Here is a 27,907-nt window from a genome sequence, read left to right on the forward strand (position 1 = left end):
ATTTTGCTTAGGTCCTTCTACCAATTTTCCCTTCTTTTTTCTTGGCCAAAATATTATTCCATATTCAAAGTAGGCGCGAAGTGTAACGGGATCATTGACGTTGTGGCCGACTTGCGGGGTTAACCGGCCAATTAGGGTTGTTTTTGACGTTTTCTGTTTTATGGGTCTGAACAAAGCTCTGAACTTGAACTGAACAGGTTCCTGGTTCCTGCCATGCTATTGACATCGATAACAACTCTAGAAGACTTCTGCATGTTGCCCTGAAACTAACAAAGAGGAAAAGGAAGTGGTCGGTGACATTTCATAAGTGTCGATATCTGCAGTCAATGATATAATGTCTGGGCTAGAAATAGATTCCATGGCTACTCTCATTGATTCGTTATCAAAAAGCCTCATTCGAGTACCCCCATCGGCCATACCTGCAATGTTGGACTGTATTCTGTTGTCCACCGGGCTGTCCCCACCACTGCTCCTTGCTTCACTTTCCGATGATTTCCCTCGTCTGCTTAAGGTATCTGTGGTCTTCTTATCGCTTGCCCTTTAGAACTCTATGGTTCTGCATCCGTCCCCAAGTAATTGCATGTTGGGCCATTTCTTATTATACATTTATGGCTGCAGAAATTCTTTCCTCTTGTAAATAAGGCTATAAATATAGTCCATCCCCGAGGGTTGAAGCGATAAATTATTGCTTATATATGTTTGCTGACCTGATATCAATATTGTTGGTCTTACATTTGTTTGTCTTTGGTAAACTGACCAGGATATCATCAAGGAGGATGAGAAGTTGGGTTCTGATAATTGCCTCCATCTTATCTCATTAATAGGCGCATGTTGTCACCTTATAAAGAAAATAGGTGAGTTACTTTCCCGTGTTTGGCACTATTCTATATTTTTTGTGACATTCAATAAGGATTTTGTAAGCTATATACCTTTTGGAGCTGCATTCTGAATATAAACTGAGGTACAGTGCCGTATTGTTATGAAATTTTCGAAGGAAAACAAAGAACGAAATCGAGCACCGAGCATTTACAGCTGTTATGTTATCCCATCTTCTCGATGGGATGCTTCAATCTAATTTATTTCCACTGTGGTGATGCCGAAAGTGCCTTCTTGTGCATATCTTAAGTTATGGTGATTCCAAAATATCTGTCACACGTGTAGGGCGTACATCTGCGTAACAGTAATTGTGTTTTGATCTTACTGATCCTCACCTTGGCAGCATAGGATGCGTAAGTGAGCTTATAACTTTGGAGGCGTTACCTTCCTCATTGGGTGGTCTTTTGGGAGAAGATCTCCTCCAGTGTTTGTTACACAATGATTGATCAACACACTGATGGTGAAAAATGGGATAACATTTCTTTGCAGGGGCTAATCATGATGCTGTACAATCATTTACATGGAGGTGCTTTCTTCCCCTAGTTAAGGTGGTACAAGCATTTCAGCATAATCTTCTTAATCAGGTATAATACATGTTAAATACTCCCTCTGATCCTATTTATAAGTCACTTTCAGCATGTTTCATCACAACCAAGAGAAATTTTAAATCTCATTAAATTTGTCTTAAAATTTAACAAGTTTTTACTTTTATCCCTAATAAATATTCTTAAATCTCATGACTGTATTTTTATGCAAAGCATATTTAATAAGAGAAAAAATGTAAAGAGGGGCATTGAAAATTGGCAAGTGTCCTATAAATAAGATAAAATTTTTTCTTCTCTAAATATGATAAAATTTTTTCTTCTTTCTTTGCCTTATAAATAGGACTAGAGGAGTACACAGCCTACTATTATTTATAGGTAACTATTGAATTGCTTTCTAGCATCTAATTGTTTCTTTCATTCCTGTACTGTTTTGATATGTATCATAACTGGATGTCAGATCATGGAACTCTTCATTGATGCGGTGATTGAGACTCACACCTGGGTAGTTCTTGAGGAAGCTTTGGTACCTATTGTTTTAAGATCAGTTTATCTTTCCATGGATGTGTGTCATAATGAAGACTCAGTTTTCTATGAATGGAGTAGTGGGTCGTGCCCTCAGTTTCATATGATCTTTTAACTGATTTCCAATGGACAAGGAACTCTTATTGTCTTCTTCGAGCTGTTTTACATTGCCAACATCATGCCAACTTTTGTCTGTAATTCTGCAAGATGCTATTCAGTTTCTACAAACAGCTACAATCTCTGAACCAGTTGAAGAAAATGGGTGTTTTGCAGATAACTTTGTTGCCAGATTAATTTCTGAACTATGTCACATGACTGAACGGATGCTATTATATAGCGCAGAGCATAGGTCTTGTGCAGTTGGCTTTCTTCTTCCTATCATAGGCAAGGCGTTGTCATCTAATTCCATATTCAGAGTCACAATCTCTGGGCAGGAACAAGCTATTTCATGGTAAATCAGTTAATTTAATATTTTTGACCTGATTTACATATATTATTTTCTATTCATAAATTCATGAATATGTATAATATTTTTTTGGTTCTCAGGGATCATTTCTTTGTTAAATTGTGGAACTGCTGCAGAACACTGTTTTCCATGGGACCTTTAGAAAGAAGAGAGGCATTTAATGTTCTCTCTTTGTATTTCTCTTTTATCCCTTATATAGAAGAACATGATGATGCTGTTGCATTCAGTAGAATGGAACAATTTGGCATAAAAGCAGAAAAAGAACTCTGGGATGAAATCAAGAGGGGCCTGGTACTTGAACTTGTTTATGGTTTACTGTCATTCTGCTAGATTGTTGATTTGTTCCTTCATTGCTTACCTCAGAATCAAACTCAACCTTTTCAGGTGAACAAGGAGAGTTTAGTGAGGAAGCAGAGTTTACAAATATTGAAGATGGTGCTAAACACGCACAGCAGAACCAATTCTACTTCTAGTTTTTCAAAAATGAACTCAAGTGGAAAGCATTCCATTCCTCATGGTGTGACAAAGAGGGAATTGTGGGCTAACAAGGAAGCCAGATCACTTGGAGTTGGCAATTTTTTGGCTTTGGAGGACCTGATTTTCAGCAGCAAGCAATATTGGGAAGCATTTTTTCTCCTATATGAAATGCTTGAAGAGTATGGCACTCATTTAGTTGAAGCAGCTTGGAATCATCAGGTGTATAACCATGCCTTCACTTTTTCATCTGATCTATCTTTGAGTGTCATTATTGTACTTTAATCTTGAGATTTTAGATTGATGAAGAGTTTCACCATTTTTTGGTAACCACTGTTGTGAAAAAGGGTTGGGAAGACTAAGAGGTAATGATTCAGTTCATCCTTTTTTGTAAGAGAACTAATTGGAAGAACAAGAGATGCGATGGTTGTCATTTTCTGCTTTGTACTTCACAGTTTATCATTTTGTTATACCCAAAAATGAGTTGAAAATGCAAAGGCTAGGCACCATGGAGCCATACAATCTTTTATAGTTGATTCATTTCCAGATTTTCTTCATCAAAATTTTACATGTAGATTTATACTAGTCCTCTTGGAACATTTTTTTTTTTTACTCCCTGTTATTTATTTATATTGGGGTATGGGCTTGAAGCAAGTTCAGCCTGATCCATGATAACCATTAATTCAACATGAAAAGTCAAAAGTGGGCTTGTTCATTTCACGGAGATAGTTTAAGCTTCTTGTTCATGATTGCCATAAATTCATGTACCCTTTTTGCTTATCACTTTTAGATATGAAACTTCTTTCATAGCTTATCTTCAACACTTCCCTCAAATATAGTTGGACTGGCTTCACCCTTCTTTCAGTCTTGCTGTCATTTGCCTTAACAATTGGGTTTGGTTCTTCATTGTCAATCCTTTCTAGGATCTGGAAATTTGATTGACAACCCCATCGTTTTTTTGGTGGGTCTAGCCTTCATATGTCCAACTCAATTCTAGGTGTTTGGGTTTGTTCTGAGTTTCAGAGGCCTTCGATCCTTTAAGGTCTCAGATCTTGAGGGAGTTTGGCCTTTTGCTCTGATACAATGTTAATTTTCATATTTTGGTATGGCTGAGGAAGTAGAGCCCAATTTGTCACCACCAACAATTCAACTTTCAAAGTGGGCTTGTGCTTATGCTCGTTCTTTTCACCAAAATAGCTTAAATTACTTGGTTTGGATTGTCAATTCTATACCCTTCATTTTTCTTATGACTTTTAGGTGAGGGATTTCTTTCTAGGCTTAACTCCGACACTCCTTTTCTAAAATAATATTGGTGAAAGCTAAAGGAAATAAGGTGAAAAACACACTATCTCTTTCCCTGCCCTCCATATTCCCCTTGTGGCTTCACTTTCTACCTCTATTGGTTATACATTTCAACATATGCACATAAATTTCGATCCTTGGTCAGACACTTTATAATGAAAGTTTAGCTTATTGAAACAGTTATTTCCCTGAAGTCTTCTTACTGGTTTCTGAATTCTATGATTTTCTCAATTTAACACACCTAATCATCTAAAGTAATTGTTAATACAGGTATCATTGTTGCTTCAGTTCTCTTTGTCATATCTGAAGTTGGAAAGTAATACGAACGAAGTTCATCAAACTCAAATTGAAAAATGTGGTGAAATCTTTGATTGGTTGTCAATTTTATGGGAACGAGGGCTTCATCATGATAATCCTCAAGGTTGGTGGAGTTGTCATTATGAACAACTGGGGAACTGTTTAACTTGTTGCTGGAAAAACATGAAAATTAGTGTACATCACCCAAATTGTACAGTTCCTGCATATTATATCTACTCTTACATTGTTACTCATTACTTCTCTTCAATGTTTCTCCCCAATAATGCAGTGAGGTGCTTGATCATGCAGTCTTTTCTGGATATCAAGTGGGAGAATTATGGGAACCATCTAAGATCAGTGCCTGAAGCTTTTATCCTTGGTCCATTCATGCAAGGATTGAATGACCCGATACAACACAAAGAGTTTGGTTTGTCCATAGTTATTTTAGACCCTTACAAGTACCGAACATGTTTTCCAATTATATTTGATATATTATGTGCTTGTGCTCTTGGTCAATTCATGCGTTTTAATTATCCTTAACTTATTGCTTAATCCAAATATAATTTTGTTTTACTAGTGTGATAAATGGTGTTTATTTCACCCGCATATGTTACTGGAAAATGATAAATTGTGTAAACTTTTATTTTACCTCAATTTCAATCTTGTTTGACTTTATATTTTAGGTGTAAAAGGAGTTTACATGTCAAGGACCATCGAAGGTGCAGCTCAGTTTCTGCACCAATACGCAAATTGTCTGGCACTGAGGTATGCTCTGAAACCTGCTGGATAGAAATTTTATGTCTTGGTTTCAGATGATAGATATCCCTATTTTATGTCTTGGTTTCAGATGATAGATATCCCTATCTAGTTCACCCCCTCCTTGCGGACTTCTGATTAGTTGGACATCCTAAAGAGATCTTTGAGATGCTTCTGTAACTTCGTGTGTTTTCATGTTTGTGAAGTTTAATGATAAAGGTCGATATTCAGGCTTGCAGATTGTTTATTTTGATAGAACTCATATGATTAAGTTTCTTTGATTCTGCATGAGAAGCAAAGTTGTCAGATAACTTAGATTTATGTTTTTGCAATTCTTAGCTTGATAAGGAAGGATACCATGAAAAATATAGAATATAGAATATAGAATAGATTTAATAGAGGTAGGAAAGAAATTCTGAGCATGAAATTTGGCATGCATTATTTTATATGGTCCAAGAATTCTAAGCAAGCAGGAACGTTGGAGGAAGTGTGAAATGTGACTCAGCATTGTTGATATTCACTTGAGCTTTTATTTTATTTTTTCAAGTTTTGAGATGTGTATGAGTGATAGTTTATTGGATGTCAACTATGTGGAGTGACTGAAACATGGGTTGTTAGAACCATTTTGAGTGTTGTGTGGCCATGCCTCTGGTAGCAGTGGAATTGATGTCTAATTAGGAAAGAAGAATGAGTACCTGGAAGGGTTTTGGTCACCTGGTGGGAAATTCTTTCTTGAGTTTTATGTGGCCCTTTAATAACTTTTCGAGAATATTTTAAGTTTGGAAGAGCCTTAATGCTGAAGTTTGCCTTTATGGACATTATTTTTGAGAGATTTATTTGGTTCTCTGCTATGATGGGATTTTTACAAGTATACAACCATGATACTTGAATTTTAAAATGTAACACTTCACCCCTCCTCCAAATTATCACAAAATGTGAAAAATATTAGACATAATTTAAAATTAATACCTAAGATTATTTCAAGATACTTCAGATGATTCAAAAAGATCATAGAAACGTAAGGTATCTTGTGGCTGAGGCTATCTTAATTGAGTTGTAAAATTTCTATTTTAACTTTTATATACCAGGTCCTTTTGTTAGTGTTTCGCTGTCTAACACAAATGCAATACTTTGGCTTCACTTTACTTATTGTCTAAAAAGTTAATTGCAGGAAATGCATTGCATTTTTATGCAATCTAGCATCTACTGCTAAGCATCAATCTTTTGGACGAGCTGGACTGATGGGCCTTGCTGAATGCATTACTTCAGCTGCCAATGGCATCAGAACACTTATTTATTCAAGGAAAGAGTCAATTGGAGGCACTTCCCTTGTGGAATGTGCTTCTGAAATGGCAATTGAAAATGATAAAACAGAATTACTGAATGTTTTTCGATATGTTATTGAGGGCAGCAAACAGCATTTCAATCCCAATTACCGTCACCAAGGTTTTTAATTTAATATGATTAGATTTTGTTATTTTTATTTTCAATTTTGATTATTTACAATTGAATAGCCATAGCAAAATATGACTTATACCCATATTATGGTCACCAGTTTGTCAAAAAATCATGGAGGCTGCTATTTCTGTGGTGTGTGTATTTGATGTTCCCCTTGAGATTCTGTTGACTTTCATATCAGCATTGCCACGAGAATTTACTGATTGTGGTGGTAAGTGAAATATCTAAGATATACTGCTTCTACTCTGACATACTACTTCCAGTCTGGGTCTTTTCCCTTACATAATTGTGAATGTATACAGCAGTTCATTGTTCTACAGTTTTTCCCGTAATTTTGATGCCACAATCTGCATGTTGGAAGCATGGCTGTTAAATCATTTGTTGGGATAGCTGCTGGTAATGTCACTGTTGATTGGGATTTCTTCACTTTTGACTCCTCGCTGATAGGCATCTTCCATTTTCTTCTTCTGTCTATCTAACCACTTTTTTCTATGATTTCAACATGAAAAATTGAGTTCTATTATTTGGTTTTTATTTGGTATGTTTTGACAATGTCTTGCTTTCCACAGCAGGTCCATTAAGTGTGACTGTGCAAAAATGGCTTTCAGGCTGTGGTCACTTGGATTATTGTGCCAATTGTTGCAGTAATGAGAGGAAGCTTTGGAAAAGTCTATACGACTTTCCTCAGAGCTTTGTGAGCAATCAACTTGTTATTGATGCTTCTGTTAACTATGACGATGAGGAATTGACTGCATGGGAGGTCGAAGCAAATAGATGGGCAAGAGTGTTTTTCCTAGCACTTCAGGAGGAACATATTTTGGGGTCAATTTTAATGGTATGGTTTGGCTTTCTTGCTCTAATTATCATAACGGTATATTTACAAACTATGAATTTGTGGCAATCGATTTCTGCTTGGAAGAAATGAGAATATCATGAATGATTTTTTTAAGGATTGATACTGCTACACTTACCTATTGTTTGTTCTCTGGCATAGAGCCTAACACTTGTTCTATAACTTTTATATTGCAGTTCATTCAAAGCATGGGTGTTACTATTTTGAAACAGAACCATGATACGAAATACATACCAGTCAAATTTCTGATTCTTGCCGTGAGCTTAGTTTTGGAGCTTCAAAGAACAAAGGAAAGAGAGGCTGAAAATGGCACTAAAGGCGGAACAGATGATTTTAATCTTATAGGAGGCATCTATGAGAAGTTTGCTGACAAATTTCATTTTATATTGGTATCACCTGTTATGTGAAACTCAAACATTTTTCTGCATGGGTTGTAGCTCCTTTGATACTTTTGTGATCTTTCAATGTTAGTGAAGATTTATTGGCATGCAGGAGGATATGGTTCAGTTTGCAGATCAATCGTGTTCCATTTTCTGGTCTGGCCTTGTTGTGGAGGACAAAACACTGCCTGGTTCGGTTAAAGGAAAGCTTGGGGGCCCTAGTCAACGACGGCTATCCATTTCTACCACAACTGTCGTATTACAGGCAGTAGGTTTTTCTGCACTTTAGCTATCATTTGCTGACTAACTTTTCTACTGCAAAACTATCTCTGTAAAATATCATGTTGAAGATGGTATTTAATCCCTAATCAACTACATTTAAAATGCACGCGTTTTTGGGATTTATGCTGAAAAGTGGTTTATTGTTTATGCTTCTATTTTATTAATTTGAAAGGTACTTCTCTGATATCTGAGGCTTTTTTACTTTTTCCATTTCTGGAGTCAGTTGAACAAAATTCAATGAATGGCTTCTTATTTATATTTTAAAAAATTCTTAGATGTATCATGGCAAGGAACCTTGCATTTTAATAGCTTTAGTTCTGATCCAGAAATTTTGTTCTCTAACATGTCTCCTCATGTGTACCACTTGGGATAAAATGTGAACAAAGCAAAAGCCCACCATTACTATTGTGAATCCATGTTTACCCATTTCAGTATTAAGGCCCACAGTTTGATTTTCTGTTGCTGCCTTTTTTCCTTTAGTGGGAAATCTTGGAATTTCCAAAAGCATGTATTTGTTCTTTGTTTAGGCATGAATGCTTCTACAAGTTTATGCTATTTATAGCTAACTAATTCTTTCTTGTTCCCTATTAAGTTCTACAATGGACTTTGGTAAAGGTACTCCTTTTTCTTGATATTTCTTCCATATGACTAAGCAGATTATGTCAGTGAAGGCAGTCTCATTAATATTGGCGTGGTGCACACAAATAAAAACTGATTCTTCTCTTGGCTATGCTTTCACTTTTATATGGAAATTCTTCTGGAGGACTACTAAATTTCCACCTTCATGTTCAGAGGTATCTGCTTGAGATGCTTTACCAACTATAAATGCAATGCATATTTTGTGATGATTGAAATTTATGGTGGTGTGGTTTTTATTATTGAAATGAATGTTGTTGTTTGTAAAGCAGATTGAAGCAGAAATTTGTCTGGCAGCATATGAAGCATTAGTTTTTGTTCTGAGGGTACTAGCATCTACATATTTTTCTCAATCTTTGTTGCTCATCATGGGAAATGAGAAATTGTTTTTGGAGACTGAAGGCAGGCCTCAGTTAGATTCTATGCTTTTATCTTTTATTCAAAATATTAACAATCTCTTAGGAGTAGGAGTTTTGGCAAGAACTCGAAGAGCTGTTTTGTTGGATTGGAAGGTATTAACCTCTCTCTATCTTTAGTTACAGTTTAGCTTAGCATTTTGAGATTGGGGTTCCTAATGACTTAAATAGGATCATGTCTTGTTGGTTTGTTTTCCTTTTTGGTTTCACTGGTTTAATTCTTCTAGTTAGTCATTACTTTTGTGATCAACAATGTTCATAATGATAATTTGCATTAAATTTTTTTTGGGGTTCTAATTAATGTAACATATGCTTTTTCTTGTCAAGTAATAAGCTGAAAGAATTGACAATTTCGTTGCTGAAACAGTGGATGTGCATAGAATCTTTGTTATCAATTCCTTCCCATGCTCTCAAGAATGGGGTATGTATGGAGGAAAGCCACTCATTTTTCTTGAATGGTACTCTCAGATGCATTTTTAGTGATCTCATTGAGAGGTAAGAAGCAAGGTAACCTATTAAGCTGATCTGTGGTCATTCTTTATTCTCTTTTCTGTAGAGTGATTTGGTTATATTTGTGGCCAGGAGGGTTGCTTAATATTCAGAATTGATGTGTTGCTAGTAAATGGAGGCTGGTCTAGTTGGCAAAGTGAATGAAAACATAAATAGGATTATTTTATTATTATCATAGGTTAATTAGGATTCTTATTTTTATTTAAATTAGGATATTTTGTTAGGATATCTAGATAATGTTAGGTTTAATTTAATAAACTAGGATTCATCTTAAATAATCTAAATAAAGTTTATCTTATCTTTAGGGTTATAGTAGCTTAAGCAGGATTAGGAAAAAGTCTCTATGAATAAGACCTAGGAGTATTTGTTGGTATAGGCTTTTGCCATTGAGTAAAATTCATAATATTTGCCATATCTATATCTCCCTCAATTTCTTTCTATTTTCTCCCTCTTTCCTTTCAAATTCTTCCTCCTTTCTCCTTCTCTTTCCCCCTTCCTTCACTGTATTACATCAAATATTTCTGATTCAAATTCTACTACTGATGTGAGAATTTGGTTGTTGACTAATTTGTAAGTACCTTTATAAGTGCTTTGAGTCATTAAGCTTGATCCTTGTGAGTCTTCAAAACCTAACTCATCTAAACTTACAAACGAAAGATGATATTTTTGCTGGCTTTAGTTTTATATGGCAAGAGCCTGAATGGACCTGCTTCTATTTTCTCCCCTGCTGTCTTGTAATGTCAGTAATCTTAATTCAAAGTTGTGTTTTGCAGCCTGGAAAATGCTGGGGAAGGTTCTGTTTTAACCATGCTGAGGTCAATGAGGATGATATTAGAGCTAATTGCCAAAGGGAAGTCAACTGCTGCCTTTTCCCCTGACATCATTGATGCACAGGTTCACTTAATAGCTTTCTGTGAAGATTGTGCTCTTTCCCAGGTTTCATTTTGTAAGATGTTGTATGTTAAATGAATTTGCCATTAGCATGCTGTGTGTGCCCCGGCGGCAAACTTTGGACATGTGATTTTTAGGTCAGAAGTCAGCATTATGCATAGGTTTGGCAGGTTTGCTGACTGCTGATTGCCCCTGGATCCTAGGAAGTAAATCAAACTTGCGGGTTTTATTAATTTACTTGCGGAATCTTTTGTTTTGCACCTGATTTTAAAAACCTTCTACATGCCTTTTAGTCAGAAGTTAAAGGTTCACCTACAAGCTGAAATATAGGTGAATAAACATATCTTGTAATGAGAGAATGATACTTAGGTCTCAAAAGATTAATTAATAACAGTTAAGGCTTAAATATTTTTTCTCCCGACAATTTAATGATTTGCATGAGATTCTCATATTTGTAACTGTCTGAATTGAATTTGCAACTCATCTTTCAATAAAATTTTTGGGACCTAATTGTAATTAAATTGAACTTTTGGAACCTAATTGTCATTCCTTCTATATTATTGCTTGTGGCAATTTGATATACTCTGAATATTCTTGCTTCAGTTTTGCTTGTATCCTTGCCCTTCTGTGGGACGTAGGTTGCATAAAGGTATGGTTATTGCTCACAATGCTTTAGAAATTATGGGATTTCCCCCCTCTTCCCCCCAAAAAAGGTATTTTATGGATTTCCCCCATCTACAGTTATATTTGTTATAGGAATGCTTGAATTTCTTTGCGGGTTGACTTCAGAATCTTCATAATCTAATGAAATTTTAAGGAGTATTTGGGTTTATTTGCTTCTTTTATGAGATTTGCTGCTTAAGTTATTTTCATCACCACTTGAAACGGCTTGGTAATGGTAATGTGCTGATCTTATAACTTGCAATCACTTTTTAGATGATGTGGCATTTGGTCCATTCCTCTTGGATATTGCATGTGAACTGCAACAAGCGCAGAGTTGCTTCAATTGCTGCTCTTCTGTCATCTGTTTTGCACCCTTCTGTTTTTAATGATGAGAGCATGCATGAAACAGACAATGCACCTGGACCCTTGAAATGGGTGTGTTTTTCTTCCCATCCAATGGCCCAATCTTTGTGCTTTTTTTGTGTATTTTCTCTGCTGATATCTTGCAAATATTTACTGTTTTTTTGAATTGCTGGATTTCAGTTTGTTGTAAATCTTCTTGAGGAAGGTACAAAGAGCCCTCGAACAATTCGTCTTGCAGCATTGCACTTAACAGGGTTATGGCTCTCACATCCTAGGATTATAAAATTCTACAGGAAGGAACTGAAACTACTAACTCTCTATGGTTCAGGTAGCAAACAGGTTTATCTGCAGCTGGTATATAACTCTTTTATGGCTGTCTGTTTATTTGCTTTGTAATGTAAATATGATTATGGATCGGGATTGCTTGTTTCAGTTGCATTTGATGAGGATTTTGAAGCTGAACTGGCTGACAACAATGATGCAAGGGTGGAAGTCTCCTTATTGGCCAGAAGCCCTGATCCTGAGCTGACTGAAGTGAGCTACCCAATATCTTGAATGATTTGTTTATATTCTGTTGAAAATACTGTTTTGTTGCTGGTGAACAAAAAGAATACAACCAAACACTTTTACGGGAAATATTAAAGATAAGATGAGTTGTAGAATGAGCTTTAACAAGAGTGTCACATGGTGTACTAACATTTATTGTTAGAGAAGGCATTTGATTGATGAGGTAGGTAGATGTAGCCACAGGCTCCCAATACTAATGAGGAACATTGTTTGTGAACATTATAGCCCTAGCCACTTAGTGAATGTGCCTGTTTTTCCTTTCTGCTGACCCATTTTCATGTGGCATGTTTGTGCAAGAAATTTGATGTGTTCCTTGAGAGCTATGGTAAGATGCAAATTGATTGTTTGTTTATTCTGTTCCGTTATCTCTTTACACTTTTATGTTTGTTTGAAATTGATTTGGAGTAAGTTGATCAAATTTTGTGAATGATGAAAGAGCTTCAGTTTTTTCTTTTAAGAGGAAAAGCCATGTGGTGCTACAACAAATTTATAAACCTCCTACAACTAAAAATTCTTCCTAGATGGACCCTATGATGAAGAGGTTGAGATGGTTTGCAAGTGTGGAGGGATAATTAGGTCGTGTATGTTTTGCTAATTCACATGTTTCCCATTAATATTATGACGATTGATGAAATATAAGAATTAATATATTTTGAAGAAACCTCCGAAGGAAATGTATCTTAATTTTATATTTTATTACTTTATGTTTTTGCTTTATTTAGCAAGCGGGTGTTTTATCATTTCATTTATTAAATGGGCCGCAAGTGGGTGTTTCCTTGAACGGAGGAAACGTTATATTTTATTTTGATTTTAGGTTTCCTTCATAAGAAGTAAACCTTAGCTGTGGCTCCTATAAAAAAGCCACCATGCAGCACATGCAAGGGATATAATCAGGTGATAATGAAATGAATTTTGCTATGGTTTAGCTACTCTGTCATCCTTCAAGTTCTTCATATTCCCCTTCCTTCTAGTCTTTTCTTACCATTTCTCTGCCTGATCTCCCTTTCATATGTTCTGTCTGTCTCTTTCCCGCTCCCTCTTTTTTCTTCGTTCCTCTTCTCTCCCCCTCCCTGTTTCTGTTTTTCTCCTACTCTCCCTTCGTTTGCATCTGTGCAAATGTGCGTGAGTGTGTGTTGCATCATATTAGAAATATTTTTATTGAATCAACTAGGATACAATCTTTCCTTAAATTGAGAATTAGGATGCCCGTCTTATTTTGGTTTTAAAATGTGAGTTTTTTTAGGCAATAGAGAAACTACCTGACCTGATTGTGCCATATTTCCAGCACTCGCATCACCCTTATTTTCAGTGTGTTATGCTTTTGGCTTCCAAACAACTTATGTGGCAACTCAAATTGGTGTCGGGGGAAAAGATAGGATACACATATTCAGACTGCTTTTCTCCTTCAGCAGCATATCCTATGCCTTCTCTCCTTTGCTTGGACCTCCAATTTGGAGGCTTTCCATGCATCTTCTGACAATTCTCCCTTATGGGACCACCTTTTTGATGGTGGTCACACCAGCTTGAGCTATTGTTCTTGCTGCCATGGTTGACATATTTGGATTATTGCTGCCACTGGGAGTGCCATGAGTTACCAAACCAGCACCGTCAAGTCACTTGTCTGCACTGTTAGGAGTTCCCTGCAAGGCTTTTCTTCCCTCCTAACTTTGGAACAGAAGCAGTTTTTAGTCTAAGTGAAGGTTTAATGTCTAGGATTCTTTTCATTTACATCATCTAGGTTGATGTGAAGATCTATTCAGAATTTGTATATTCGCCTTTTTTTCAACCATCTTGTAAATTATCTGCATCTTCAGTGCAGCTCCAGGAATGCTTCTCCTATTGGTCCGGCTGCAGCCAATATTTGGAGAGTTCATGGAAGCATTAATTATCAGGCTTTTCACCTTGTTTAACTTCTTCTAGTGTGCATTCAATTTGGAAGATATCTACTGCACCATCTTGTGTGGATAAATCTTATTGGGCTGCCTCCCATATCTCAACTGCTGTCTCATAGAACATATGCATTTCACTAATTCTCATTGCCATTAATTAGCGAGCCAAGCCATTACCTGGTTATTTTCAGCCTTCTTGATCCTTTATCTTGGATCATTTGAGGATGGCATGTGGCATGCCTGTCTCTTCAGTGGAGTACCCTTCCTTTCCTTTGCCAACCACAAATATGGTTATAGATATACTCCACGATGGGCAATTGTACTTGTTGAGTTTGTGGTCAATGATACATATTGGGATTGATTCATTTATCTTGTGATTCAATTGGCTCAGCATCGGGTTTTGGTGTGCGTTTGGCTTCAGTGGTGCTTGGGCTGGGAGTGGTTTGGAAACATATTTGGTATTGTAGAAATTTGAAATTTATAGATCAGATACCATGAAATTGAATCAGAGCTGAGAGAGCATAGAGCTATTTTAAGTTTTATTGATAATTCAACTTGTGTACAAGATAGACTAGAAGCTAGAATAAATAGGGGCAAAAGAGTGCTGGTCAGCAGCTCCAAAAGAGGGGGAGTGAAAATGCATTTTACATTCTTAAATCTTGGGTATTAAGTGCCTCACGGCCAGGAAATAAATTGAGATGACTGTTGCTGAAATATAGGTACTTAAGGACGGCCAAATCTTAATTATTTCCAGATCTGGTTGTTTTTTAATGCTTTATTTTCAACATATTCTTATTTCCATTTTATACCCAAATTGAAGTTTAGGTTTCATATTGGGAACATGATATGCTGATTGCCAAGTATTGCAAATGTTTCATAGTGCAGTTTGTTTAGTTCCCAGAAACTGCTGACTTCTGTGTTTGTTTGCTACTTCCTTATCAGGCATATATTAATACAGAGTTGTATGCTCGAGTTTCTGTTGCTGTTCTGTTTCACAAGTTGGCTAGTATGGTGGAATCATCAACCCTAAATCCAGATCGCATTGCAGCTCTAGCATCTGGCAAATTGTTTCTTCTTGAGCTCCTTGACTCTGCGGTAGTAGATTACTGTTATTAGATGATAGAAATATCTTATGCTAAAGGATGAAATGCTTTCTACTACAATAACATTGAGATCACGAGATACACTGATTGTATTGCATAGTATATTTGAGCTGCTGTGAGATTCTTTTCTTGCTGGTATTATATGAACCATATTTACTTTGTTGGCATTGCATCAAAAAATTGTGGTCTGAAATGTTAAAAAATTGGTTTGCCCTGATTTGGAGTAATGACTAGGTTTACAGATGGCTGCGCATTGGCCTCAAGCTTTGGAAAATATTGATTTTTTATAAGAATGAAAAACGTGCTCATCTAATTTCACTCAAGAATCTGATTTGGGAAATGAAGAAATGGGTCAAGCATTTGAAAGTACATGGCAACAGGATCTAATCCTCATTGATCTTCTTATTGGACTGCCATTCGGCAGCTAGTGCTGGTTTGCTTTGTTTCCCCCTCTTCTGTTCTCTTCATTAAAACAATATTTGGTCATCTTGTTCTTGTATAATTATATTATTGGCTGATGATGTCATTCTTTTGAAATTGTTTATTTATGATGCACCCAAATCACTAGGTGCAGTAACCTATCTTCAAGACTGATTCTCTATCACTCTACTGCCCATCTCTGGTTAATTGCAGAACCAACATTTAAACATCACGTTCTCTTTTCTCCCTCCTGTGTTGCTTATTTGGATTCGGTAGTCTGATACCTTGGTTTTAGGATTGTCGTACTTTTACCTCTCTTCATTGTTGTTCTTCATTGGTTGTGGTACAAGGTAAACCTTAACACAAGAAACGGTCAGAGTTATATAGTCAATGACACGGACTCCTTTTGTAAAGTTTTTTTTGGTAAATACATATTATGATTGCGGAGAGAGATGATTGGGACAAATGCCATCATTTCATTAGGATAGGTATGTAGTTGTATAATTATTACTTTAGTGTTTATAAAGGTTGGATATCAAGATTAAAATACCGAGAGGACACAAATACCATATTTTACATTGCCGTCACTTGTTATTCGTTAGTCATAAGAGTGACACTATAATGCTTACGGATATAAATTCAGGGAGGATGGTGACTCTAGATTTGGGATGGGAATGCAAGTTGCCGTTAGATTTATTACTAGCATCTGATCACATTGCAACATTTGTAGTTGAATTTTTGAATTGTTTTTAGTCACGTTTCATTTCTTTCTGTGCAAATAATGTCTCAATTCACGAATATCAGGTTATTATATTGGGTTGGTAATGTTGTTTTTAATATATTTTGGATGTAGGTGAATGATAAAGATCTAGCAAAGGAGTTGTACAAAAAATACAGTGCTGTAAGTTTCTTTTATTTCTTGTACTTTAAAATAGCTATAGTATCCTGGCTTCTTCTCTGGACGATGGTGAAATAATGAGAATTTTTAGTGAGAAAATTATAGTTTTCCCAATCCACTGCTCACTGAATATTTTTTCACTCTCCCGTTTCTCTACCAGATTCCATCAAGGTGCCAGGGGATCCTGGAACCTGGGTGCAAGTTGCACTGATGCACCTTGAATCCATATGTACCATGAATAATCATGTATTGCATTAGATTGAACTATTTGTTATCATAGTATATTGATCTGCATTTATATATATATATATATATATATATTTATTCAATTCTTTCTACCTTTCTGATTCAGATTTCTTAAATGTCATAATGAGTCATGTTCATGGCTGGTCATGCATTTGGGTCATGTTCTTGTAATAAAAAACAAAAATATGAATTGCAAGGATCATGCCCACGTGATGTATTATAACTCCCTAAGATGAAGAAAATACTTTTTCTTTGGCCAATAGGAAGAAATTCTTAAGTAGTTTGCTCACATGAGAGGTTTACTCATGACTGTAAAATATGAAGAAGAAGAAGAAGAATCCTTGGTTTGTAATGATAGTCAGTGAACTTTGACTTACATGAGGGTTCTCATTTATAGGGAAGATACAGGATGAGGCCTTAAAGGCTCATAAGTATAGAAATAAATACACAATAATATTTATTAACTTCATAACTTTACTAATTAAAGAATAAGTCAACCTATTTACATTCCAACAATGACTCAATATGATAACTCTGGCATTTTCACTTGGATCAGTCTTTTATAATTTCAGTTTGATCATTTTGTTATGTTGATGATACAGATTCATAGACGCAAAATACGTGTTTGGCAAACAATTTGTGTCTTGTCGCCATTTGTTGAGCAAGATATAGTTGGGAAAGTTGCTGATTACTTGTACATATCACTTAATGTAAGTAGATCGTGCTGCATATTGCTTTATTTTTTCCATTTCAAATCAGCTTTTATTTGATGTGCATCTGATGTCAGTGTAGGCATCTTTTGTGGTGTCGGATAATGCCATGTCCTTCTTTCTATTCGTTTTCAAGTGGCTTATCAAATGGGTTTTTCTCCATATCATATCTTTGCTTTGAGTTTTTTGGGTGACAACTATCTGGCGTTCAGTACTATTTATTAATTCAAATTCAAGTATTGTCTGTCAAGTCCAAATGGACTAGCCACGTGATTTTTTCCATCTACTTTCTACCTTTTTTAAGGGGCGTCAAGTCCCTTCCAAATCTGACCCTCATTGGTTATTTACCGAGTTTTATGCAGAGCCATCAATGTCAATCTATGCATTGAGATTTAACACAGTTAAGGATGGAGATTATGTACTTTTCTTTCTCTCTTCTATTATATGTGAGGCCTTGGTTTATGTTCTTACATTTTATGTTTGACTTTATTTCCAATGCTCCATCCATTTTTTTCTTGTTGAAGCAAAATTTGTCAAACATACAAGTCAGACTTCGCAACCACTTTAGATTATTTATGTTTCTCTGCTTAGGATGCTTACTTCTCGGCAATAGCTTTTTTTTTTTTTGGCCAACTCGGCAATAGCATTAACATGAATCAATTTTTTTTTTTATTTTCCAACTGAGATTGATTATCTTTCTTGAACTAAGTAAAGATTTTTTTTTTGGGCAGAGAAATAACTTACCTGCTGTTCGTCAATATTTAGAGACATTTGCAATCAACATTTACTTGAAGTTCCCCTCACTCGTAAGACCTTATTTTACCCTTTTTCCTCACTTCTCTTGCTCTAGAAGTTTAATTACTGTCATTGTGGTAAATTGTTTTCTTAAAATATGTAACTGACTGGACTGGAAATGAAATCGTTAATGAAGGCTTAAAAGGGGCTTTCCTCCAAACTAAATAAAAAGCCTGCTAAGGATTTCTTTTATGTTTACTATGCATGATATGCTACCTTCTGATACAATCCCAAGTATTAATAATTACATCTTGTGGCTAGAATTGTATATGCACATTTTACTTTTAATTTCATAGTAGGCCAAGGAAATCTAATTATTCAACATTATGATATTATGCTTAGCTTGGTTACTTACTAAATGGAGTTCTGGCTTAGTTCTTGCTTCTTGTTAGAATTCATACATTAATCAGAGATCAGAAAAACCACTACTTTTTAGTTTTCCTGAGATCAATTGTTATCATCAGATGTTAATTAGTTGTTGATAGGCTAAATATTTTGTAGTGTTTTACATGTGCAACTTACAATGCAAACCAAGATCAATATAGAATACTCCCTCTGGTCTTATTTATAGGGCAAAGAGAGATGATTTTTTTGTCCTATTTATAAGTCACCTTATTAAATTTTCATCACAAAATTTTCCATTCCCATGTGACCTCCATTGAATATTGGAGGAAAAAAAATGTTGTTAAAGCATGTATAGAAATTATTAAATTTTTAAATAGAGTTAATAAGTTTTAAGGTTTTCTTTGGTTCCGATAAATCATCTTGGAAGCGCCTTATAAATAAGATCAGAAGAGTATAAATACATAGCAAGTCATACTATCATAAGCTATGAGTAGTGCGGTTCATTCTTCATACTCTATGCATTGCTAAGGAATGTGTCTACTTTTTCTTTATTTATTACCTGATTAACCTTTTCAAACCACTTCTCCTAATGCTCATACTTCCAGGTTAGAGAACAATTGGTTCCTATATTGCGGAATTATGACACAAGGCCTCAGGTGAAATAATTTTTCTATTGATGATTTTCTTTTCCATTTGTTGTATAAGTTTTCCATGTTTTATTTCTGATTAATTGCTACTTACTGCACTATTGGGCAAATTTAATTTGTAGACAAATAAACTAAGGCTATGAGTCATGCATAAGCTCTTTAGCGCAATTTAAATGTTTTCCGTGAATGGAAATGGTATGATTCATGATTGTGTTTATGCATGGCCTTCTTTTAGAATAAATTAAATAAATCCAATGCAAAAGTGAGATTGGCATGAGACAATTGACTCATTAAATTCCATTTATTGCTTTTAGGGAAAGACAATGTTTGGGCTCTGAAATTTGGAGAAAAAAGAAATATGCTATACATACTAGGTTGAGTCCGCTGTCTGTATGTTTGAATTTTGAGTTATACTGAGTTTCTGTTTACGCATGTCAACCTTATTTTTGAGCTTGCTGTAAGATGAACTTTATTTAATAGGTGCGAGCATAAAACAACAACAACAAGCCTTTATCCCACTAGGTGGGGTCGGCTACATGGATTGCAAGACGCTATTGTGCTCTATCATTTATCAAGCTTTTAGGAATATTATTAATTAACAGATCGCGTTCAATAACTTTCAAAAGTGTTCTCTTAGGCCTTCCTCTACCTCTTTTAATCGGACTCAAAGTTATATGTTCCACTCTTCTCACTGGTGCCTCCCTTGGTCTTCTTTGTACATGCCTAAATCATCTCAACCGATTTTCTACCATTTTTTCCTCAATAGGTGCCACTCTTATTTTTTCGTGTACGTGCTCATTTCGAATTTTATCTTTACGTGTATGTCCGCACATCCATCGTAACATTCTCATCTCTGCTACTCCAACTTTATGCTCTTGCTGTCCCGTTAGAGCCCAGCATTCACTACTATATAACATTGCCGGTCTGATAGCAGTGCGATAAAACTTTCCTTTAAGTTTATTAGGCACCTTACGGTCGCAAATAACTCCTTTAGCTTTTCTCCAATTAAACCACCCAGCTTGAATTCTATGTGAAATATCTCCACTGATTTCGCCATCATTTTGAATAATGGCTCCCAAATATCTAAACTTTTCCACTTGAGGTATAATTTGATCTCCCAATTTCACTTCCAAATTATTGTCGAATAGTCCTTTACCAAATTTACAATAAAGATGGAGGAAAATGAAAACATGGAATGGTGATAACATTAATAAAGTAGACCAGTAAAAGTACTGGGTTGAACTCAAAAGATGTTACTGTTTTCAATTGGTACTTCATTCATTGCAATATTATTCTATTTACCATGGACTGGCAGTTACTCATTCTTTGTCAGTTTGACTTATAAACAACTAAATACATGGTATATTGTTTGCTTGTTTAGGTCAATATGTCTGGTGATGTTAACATTTCCTTATAACTTGTCTTTTATTGCATGATATGTAGATCTTACCAAGTGCATCTGAAATATGAGCTATTAGACCCAATGCTGCAGTATGCTAAAAAAATATTTTTAATTTGTTTGGCTTTATATGCAGGCACTCTCTTCTTATGTATTTATAGCAGCTAATGTCATTCTCCATTCATCTGAAGATGTTCAGCCTAGGCACTTGGATGAATTATTTCCTCCTCTAGTTCCATTATTAACCTCACATCATCACAGCTTACGTGGTTTTACCCAGGTTAGTTTGGCCAATGTTTGTCTTTAAGCCTTTTGAGTAATCAAATCATGACGTGCTCTACTGTTTTGCAGCTATTGCTGTACCAAATTCTACACAAACTGTTTCCATTGTTAAATTCTGCCTCCTCTGAGGTTTTACCTTTAGAGAAGAGATGCTTTGTGGATTTGAAGACATACCTTGTGAAGAACTCTGATTGTGCACGGTAAAATCTGATTTTATCTCTTTTATCTTGGTGATTGTACATAGAGTCCGTTTTCATGTATTAATATAACATAATAGTTTAACGTTTTCCATTCCCTTGAACTGTATGACAATGTTGTAAGCTGGCTTTCATACTTGCGTCTTGCTGCTCTGGGATGCCAATAATTGTCTTTCTTTTTCTTGTTTTATAAAGAAACAATTCATTATAAATTTGCAAGGCATTGCTCACTTAAACTATATTGTACTGGATGGAAGGATCTGTGTCATTGGAATACATGTCATGCATGAGCTTTTTCAGTATATTATGAAATTGATCTTGTAGGCCTCTGTCTTTGATATTCCCATTCAGAAGTGAGGGAAACTGATGTTGCCATAACAACTGTATGCGATATTTAACTTGCTTTTGTACTACTCTAGGTATTGAGCTTTTGTCATTAGGGTGCCTATTGAAAGAATGAATTCTTTCTAACATCACAGACCACAGTGCCATCTAGATGGCCTTAATTGTATTCTCTAAATTACAACTTTAAAATAAGGATCATCAATTTTCTTGGCAGTGTCTACAGAGTCTATCTTGTGAGTTTGTAGAATGTAGATCATGTATGTTGCTATGTTCTTGTTCTTTTTTTCCCCTTCCCTCTATGAAAAGCTTCTTCTAATTGGGTTATTTCAATTTAATGACAAACTTCTATATCTGCTTTTCATTAAAGTTTTGCTTCACTGTGCATTTCCTGCTTTCATGTGTTGCCCTCGCCAGTGGTGTTCTCTTGGGAATTTCTAAAGAAGCTTCAAGAATAAAACACTGAATAAAGCTGTCAATGAGCCTTTATATCATCCTAGTGAATCACTAATTCTATGCCTGACACCAATGAATAAAGTTTCCAGATGATGTAATGTCACATTTTGCCTCAGTGTATGGGATGAAAATTCAACTGACATGTATAACTTGTTTTACCATATTTAAACAGATTGAACTCATTTAATTGTATTCTCTATCTTGCAGCTTACGGGCATCAATGGAAGGATATCTTGATGCCTATAATCCAATTAGCTCTGTAACTCCTGCAGGGATTTTCATCAATCGAGTTGAGGTGAGGGCCTGGTTGGTGTTGATTGGTCGCCTTTCTGAAGCAATAAAACTCTATTTATAGTATTCAGTAGCTATATCAAATCATTAGGTACTTCGATTGGTTGTGGACTTATGATTATTTTCCTAAAAATTGTTATGAATCTCAGAAAAAATATTACCAATGTATTATTTTCTTTGAGAATTATTGCTAATGATTTTGGTTGAATTTTCATCTGGGTTCTGGCTTCACGTGCCTACTTGAACCTTCAACTCCATTCTAACATTTTAAAATACCTAAGCTTGTAACTGGTGGTTTGCTAATTCCTTTTTCTTCTTTTGTGCATAAAGGAAGTGGAATTCGAATGTGTTCCAACTTCTTTAATGGACCAAGTTATCACATTTTTAAATGTAAGTACTGGTCACAATTTTCTAGTCAGACTAGAGGCCATATTTACTATTTCTCTGCTTAAATTTATTATATCATATTTACAGTTTCCTGTGTAACTTTATCTTATTTTTTCCATTTAGGATGTTAGAGAAGATTTACGGTATTCAATGGCAAAGGATGTGATCACTATCAGAAATGAGAGTTTAAGAATAGACGGAGATATAAATGGCATGGAAAATATGTCTGCAAGTGGTGAAGGAACTCAGGTTAAAGACATGTCATCAGATTTCCAGAAAAAGATTACTCTGGCCAAACATGATGTGGGAGAAGATGTTGGTTCCTTTTATGGGAATGGAAAAGCCTACAAAAAAATAGCTGGTATGTTCAAATATGTTCGGCATTAAAGGAAGAAAACATTATGGATAAATGGGTATTTATTTAATTGAAATAGCAGCCTTAGAAGTTTTGCAGACATAGCAGTGCTATGTGAGCTTTTTATTTCCTAGATTATATGTACTTCTGTTAGAAGCTAAATAATAGAGATAGTTACTTTTGAACTAGGGAGGAGGTAACTTGTGATTAATAATCCTGGTACTATGCTCCACCTGTAACCGCATCCCTGCACAAATAGCAATAGGCGATTGCTCTCCTTGCTGTAGAGTTGAAAATGAGTGTATAAAAATGATCCAAGTGATCAACGCTCCTCATAAGGCCAAAAAGGTAATTACTTAAAAAATAATGTGACTATTTTGCTTTAAAGTTTGAAAACACAGCTTTTGAGATGTCATCATCTCCACTCTCTTGTTTATTAATTCATGAAGAGACTTTGCTTTGATGTGCTATTAGCCTAAACCTTTGTTTTACGGACACTCAAGCAACTAAGAGATACTACTAGTATACTTATATTTATGAAGAGACTTAGGTGTACTTCTGTTGTATCCCTTTCAATTTGCTGCTTTGTTCTCCCAAAGAAGTGGATGCTTATATTTTCCTGAAATTCAAGAGTTTTTGTCCACTTTTATTTAATCTGATATAAATTGACAGAAATGGAAGAGGATGATCTCCTTCTCGATCAGTTATTGCTGTCAAGAAGATTCTCTCTGGAACAGATAAAGGCAAGTTCTCAAAATTTCATCCTTGTAGCATCACTACTTGACCGCATACCTAATCTTGCGGGTTTGGCACGCACATGTGAGGTTGGTTACTTGTTCTGTCGCATTCGGTGCCTTTTGCAATCTTATCTAGCAATCGATATATATTATTTTCTTGTCTTCCATTTTCTGTTGTTAATTGTCACTTTGAGCAGGTGTTTGGAGCATCAGGGCTGGCCATTGCTGACAAAAGCATCTTAAAGGACAAACAATTTCAACTTATCAGGTTTTGATGATAGTTGGATTGGGTTGTTTCTGCGTGAACATGTTACATACTTCCACTAATACTAACTCACTTGGACTGTCCTTAAATCTCTAGATGAATTATTGAATATATCATAATTGAATGACACGTTATAAAACATTGTGAAGATGTGTCTGCTGGCTATTCCTTATCTGTACAACTTGAATATTGTTATTTTTTGGGCACATGTTTCTTGATATGGTTATTACTGGGCACATTTTTCTAGTCACGGGAGAACACCTCACTTCATAGTTACTAGATTCGTTCAACTAGATAATGCCTAAATTGGTTTCTTAACTTGTGAGTTTAATATCTCCTGTCAATGTTAATTTCCCTTTAAAAAAATAAAAATAAAAATCATGGAGTGTCTTTGCTATTCGTAGTAGTATCAATTTTTGTGATTTTTTTAACATAAGGTATTTTTGTTGTGTTAGTGTTATATTTTATCAGTAATTCACAAGAATTGATATTTGCAGTGTGACAGCTGAAAAGTGGGTTCCTATAGTGGAAGTCCCAGTGAACAGTGTAAAGGCATATCTAGAGAAAAAGAAGAGAGGAGGATTCTCCATCTTAGGATTGGAACAAACTGCAAATAGTGTACCCCTCGATCAGTTTAAGTTTCCTAAGAAGACAGTAAGTTGTCTTTAAGAGTTCTGGCCTTCCAGTGTTTTAATGTTGTTCCCGTGATTGAGCAATATCAGGAGATGCGACATAAGTAACAGTGAAATTCACTTTTCCACACAATTGTTCTTTGTACCTCGTTACTATGTTCCAGGGGGTCTTCTTGCCTACTTTTACAATGTTTTTTACGCACTTGTGCATTTGCATGATAATGTTTGGTTGAATTAATATCCAATAGTCACCTGGCCATAGTTGAACCTTTTGTTGAGATTGGCTGGACTACCCCGTTTAGTGCCTTCAGGATGGCTTTTTGGAAAGATATTTCATTTTGGATCCAATTTCTTTTTTCATGCCTGTGCATGGGTTGCACTCTTGGTTATCCGTTTTTCTAAGGATGTGATAAAATTGTGGCTTCCTGAGTAAAATGCTCTTGTGGAAAGAAAATGTAAAGCACCTGGTATAGTCTCCCCCCTCCCCTTCATTTTAGTTATTAAGTAGAGTTGAAAATAAAATGTAAATTAACCAAACATTTTGCATAATAGCTCACAGAATCCACTTTGTCAGATATTGAATAAGCAAGGTGGAAAAGAAAACAAATGGGGATAACTTCTCTTTGCTTGTCTCTTTCTGTGGGTAGGGGGAGGGCAGCGGGAAGAAAATCCAATTTTCTTTCCTAGTAGGGTGCCCTTTTTCTGGGTTTTGTATTTTTTTTTTTTTTAACGTGTAGCTTCTGCTATTGATTAGATTTATTTGTAGCTTGATACACGAAAACGTGACATTTCCTCCTTTACATCTGAAACCTTATTCGGGTGTTTACTCAGGTACTGGTTCTTGGTCGGGAGAAAGAAGGCATACCTGTTGATATAATTCATATTTTGGATGCATGCATCGAGATTCCCCAATTGGGGGTTGTTCGATCTCTTAACGTTCATGTGAGTGGCGCTATTGCTATGTGGGAATATACTCGACAGCAGAGATCTCAATAGTTCATAGTTTCAGAAGTCGATGTGTGTGTGTGTGTGTGTGTGTGTGTGTGTGTGTGTGTGTGTGTAGGTCAAGAAGGGAGAGAGTTGTAACATTTAGCTGCAGAAGTCAAGACCTTCATCACGTGGCTTCCAGAGGGGGGAAAAAACGGAGCATAAAATTTTTGGCGGATTCCACAATAAGAAATGTATGAGGAATGTGGCTGTAAAGATTACTGAGATAAACTGATATAATTGGTTTTAGTTTACTTTTCTTTTCATCTGGCACTTAGTTATTACTGCTACGTCAATACGCTGAAGCTGAACTCCAACAATTTTTCCTGATAGTTAGGATACTGCTCTTTGCACTTGTCAATATTAAGAAATACAGCCAGTGGCATCTCAGCCCGAAGTTGAACCCAAAAATTCGTTAGTGGAACGCTTCCGTGAGCTTTGTGAATGCCATGCGAGGTACAGCTCTTATTCGCATGTTCAACATTATTGAACCTCTACTCTGGAGACTGACACTTTGATGGCCCTGTATTGATATTGTCGTCACCCTCAATGCTACAAGTGAATTTTGTATTTTTGACTTCTTGATGTGGCTGTTTAAATCGATGATAGAATGTCTGGTTACATCTCCATATAAAATTTAGAGGAAAACACACTATTCAGGAGTCATGAGTGGTGTGCTTCAATTTTTTAGATGTCTTGCAATAATTACGTATTTAGTTATTTAACATAATTATTGAAAAGTGCCGAAACTGAGACCCCATGGTTCTAGAAGCTGGGTAAATGAAAATGTTTCTACTTGTATTTTTTTAATATTTTTTTTTTATGGGTTCATATGTCGCTGGGTCATTGTTACCATGCTTAGTAGTTAGTAGTTCTCCCATAACAAGGTCGTTTTCCTTTGCATGAAGTGGATGAAGTTACTTTACTGTAAGTTTATTCAACTTGTGAAGTATTAGCATGTGCCCAGGGGAAAAAACTCAGAATGCAGTAGCAACCGTAAATGACAGGACGGGGGAAGGAAACTTGAATTTTAGACGATGGGTTCGAATTTTGATAGTAACATATCACCTTGAGACGAAAACGCCTTCAAAACTGAACCTTAATGTTTGCGTGTTGATGAAAACATTCTGGGAAAGAGACATTTTCTTCTTTTCACCTGCGAGTGAAAATATTAAACATAAATTAGATCGGGGCATACTAAATATTGTGCCTTTAGAGCAATAACAATTCATGGTATTTTCACCAATATATGCATGTATGTATGTATGGTAAGATTTGCCGACCCTTAATATTTTGATGAAGCTTGTTATCTGAGTGAGAGGCAATCTATTCTGCATCTCTTTTTTCTTCTCTCTGTTCTTAGGTTCGGAACTTGTCCTTGATCTCAAGAAACTCGGAATCAATAGTTTCCAATTGCCAAAGCAACTATAAAAGTTTCCTTCGTGCATTTGCTTTCTCATGGAAGGGACAACCTTCAAAAGGAGAACAAATTAGACTACTAATCCTAGTAATTCACAATCAAAATTGAGAAGATCAAAATTTGAAACTAACTCTTTTTTTGAAAACTTTATCTCCACAATATCTGTTTCTCATAATTTGTAAGACCAACAATCAAACAAACATTCAGAGTGAGACATACCAAGTTATATCTACAATCTTACCCGTGTGGAAGGTTGCTCATTAACATTATTAGAAATCTGCTTGAAAGGTAATAAGGTGGTGGATGGTGCTTTTCGTGCAGAATTCCGCAGGAACTGAGAGTATCTAAGAAGTTCTGCTTTCCTATCATATCCTTGACGGGGAGAGCCATTATGATGAACTACATGATAGTGGTGGTAGTGGTGATGATGATAAAGATGATTTGATGGCACCACCATCTTCCTCGGCTTCTCCACATATACCCTCACCAGCACTGCCTTTCCTTTCCTGCATATCACCTACAAATATAACCATGTTAAAACCCAGCACAGCCAACAGAAAACACACACACACACACACACACACACACAAACGAGTAGTAAGTTTACCTGTTGGGTTGGCATTTTTGGATAAGCAAGGATTCTGAGAATTCACTAATTATAAGTTTGATTCTGCATTTTTTTGCGTCAATGGGTGTTAGCGATGGTATCACGCAGGCGTATGAAGTGGAGAGGGTCTAGTCGAGACAGAGAAAGGTTCAATTCATTCTCTTTGGATGGAACGAAACAAACATACTTGGAGTGAAAGAAATATAAAACTGTGATTAGATCGTTATCTGCAATGTTGTG

The 27,907-nt window shown here is 35.7% G+C and overlaps 2 protein-coding genes across 3 annotated transcripts; one reads left to right on the forward strand and one right to left on the reverse strand.

Moving 5' to 3' along the window:
* LOC129284470 (uncharacterized) lies at positions 1–26,330 on the forward strand. The gene is given in 36 exon segments (XM_054919963.1): positions 1–511; positions 761–854; positions 1,366–1,460; positions 1,879–2,059; positions 2,061–2,394; positions 2,490–2,700; positions 2,794–3,105; positions 4,456–4,606; positions 4,772–4,909; positions 5,166–5,247; positions 6,410–6,684; positions 6,794–6,907; positions 7,269–7,531; positions 7,726–7,938; positions 8,042–8,197; positions 8,868–9,005; positions 9,120–9,359; positions 9,631–9,758; positions 10,547–10,667; positions 11,601–11,762; positions 11,871–12,018; positions 12,124–12,224; positions 15,089–15,241; positions 16,523–16,570; positions 17,416–17,523; positions 18,255–18,329; positions 19,269–19,319; positions 20,846–20,989; positions 21,061–21,191; positions 22,194–22,281; positions 22,608–22,667; positions 22,788–23,025; positions 23,692–23,843; positions 23,954–24,024; positions 24,519–24,675; positions 25,485–26,330. Coding segments are annotated over 36 exon segments (5,451 nt in total). The 5' UTR covers positions 1–358; the 3' UTR covers positions 25,650–26,330.
* Positions 14,740–27,881, reverse strand: LOC129284469 (uncharacterized). 2 transcript variants are annotated; one of them, XM_054919962.1, is made up of 5 exons: positions 27,668–27,881; positions 27,302–27,577; positions 26,924–27,112; positions 26,709–26,796; positions 14,740–15,236 (listed from the first exon to the last, which is right to left on the reverse strand). In XM_054919962.1, the coding sequence occupies exons 1-4, from the start codon at positions 27,680–27,682 to the stop codon at positions 26,740–26,742; spliced, it is 537 nt and encodes a 178-aa protein (XP_054775937.1). In that variant the 5' UTR covers positions 27,683–27,881; the 3' UTR covers positions 14,740–15,236; positions 26,709–26,739. The 2 variants fall into 2 exon arrangements, with proteins under 2 accessions (XP_054775937.1, XP_054775936.1); XM_054919961.1 differs by lacking the exon at positions 14,740–15,236 and having other exon boundaries at positions 26,558–26,796; positions 27,668–27,876.
* Between the last annotated feature and the right edge of the window lie 26 nt (positions 27,882–27,907).

This window comes from Prosopis cineraria, unplaced genomic scaffold (assembly GCF_029017545.1).
Source record: "Prosopis cineraria cultivar Desert tree isolate PC_DT_omini unplaced genomic scaffold, ASM2901754v1 PC10, whole genome shotgun sequence".
Classification (NCBI taxonomy): Eukaryota; Viridiplantae; Streptophyta; class Magnoliopsida; order Fabales; family Fabaceae; genus Prosopis; species Prosopis cineraria.

What these genes read in the sequence shown, in the direction of transcription:
- LOC129284469 (XM_054919962.1), bottom strand. An exon ending in ATGAGCAACCTTCCACACGG is followed by an intron (nt 27,113 to 27,301) that starts GTAAGATTGTAG and finishes CTCCTTTTGAAG; the next exon opens with GTTGTCCCTTCCATGAGAAA. An exon ending in GCTTCATCAAAATATTAAGG is followed by an intron (nt 26,797 to 26,923) that starts GTCGGCAAATCT and finishes TTTCACTCGCAG; the next exon opens with GTGAAAAGAAGAAAATGTCT.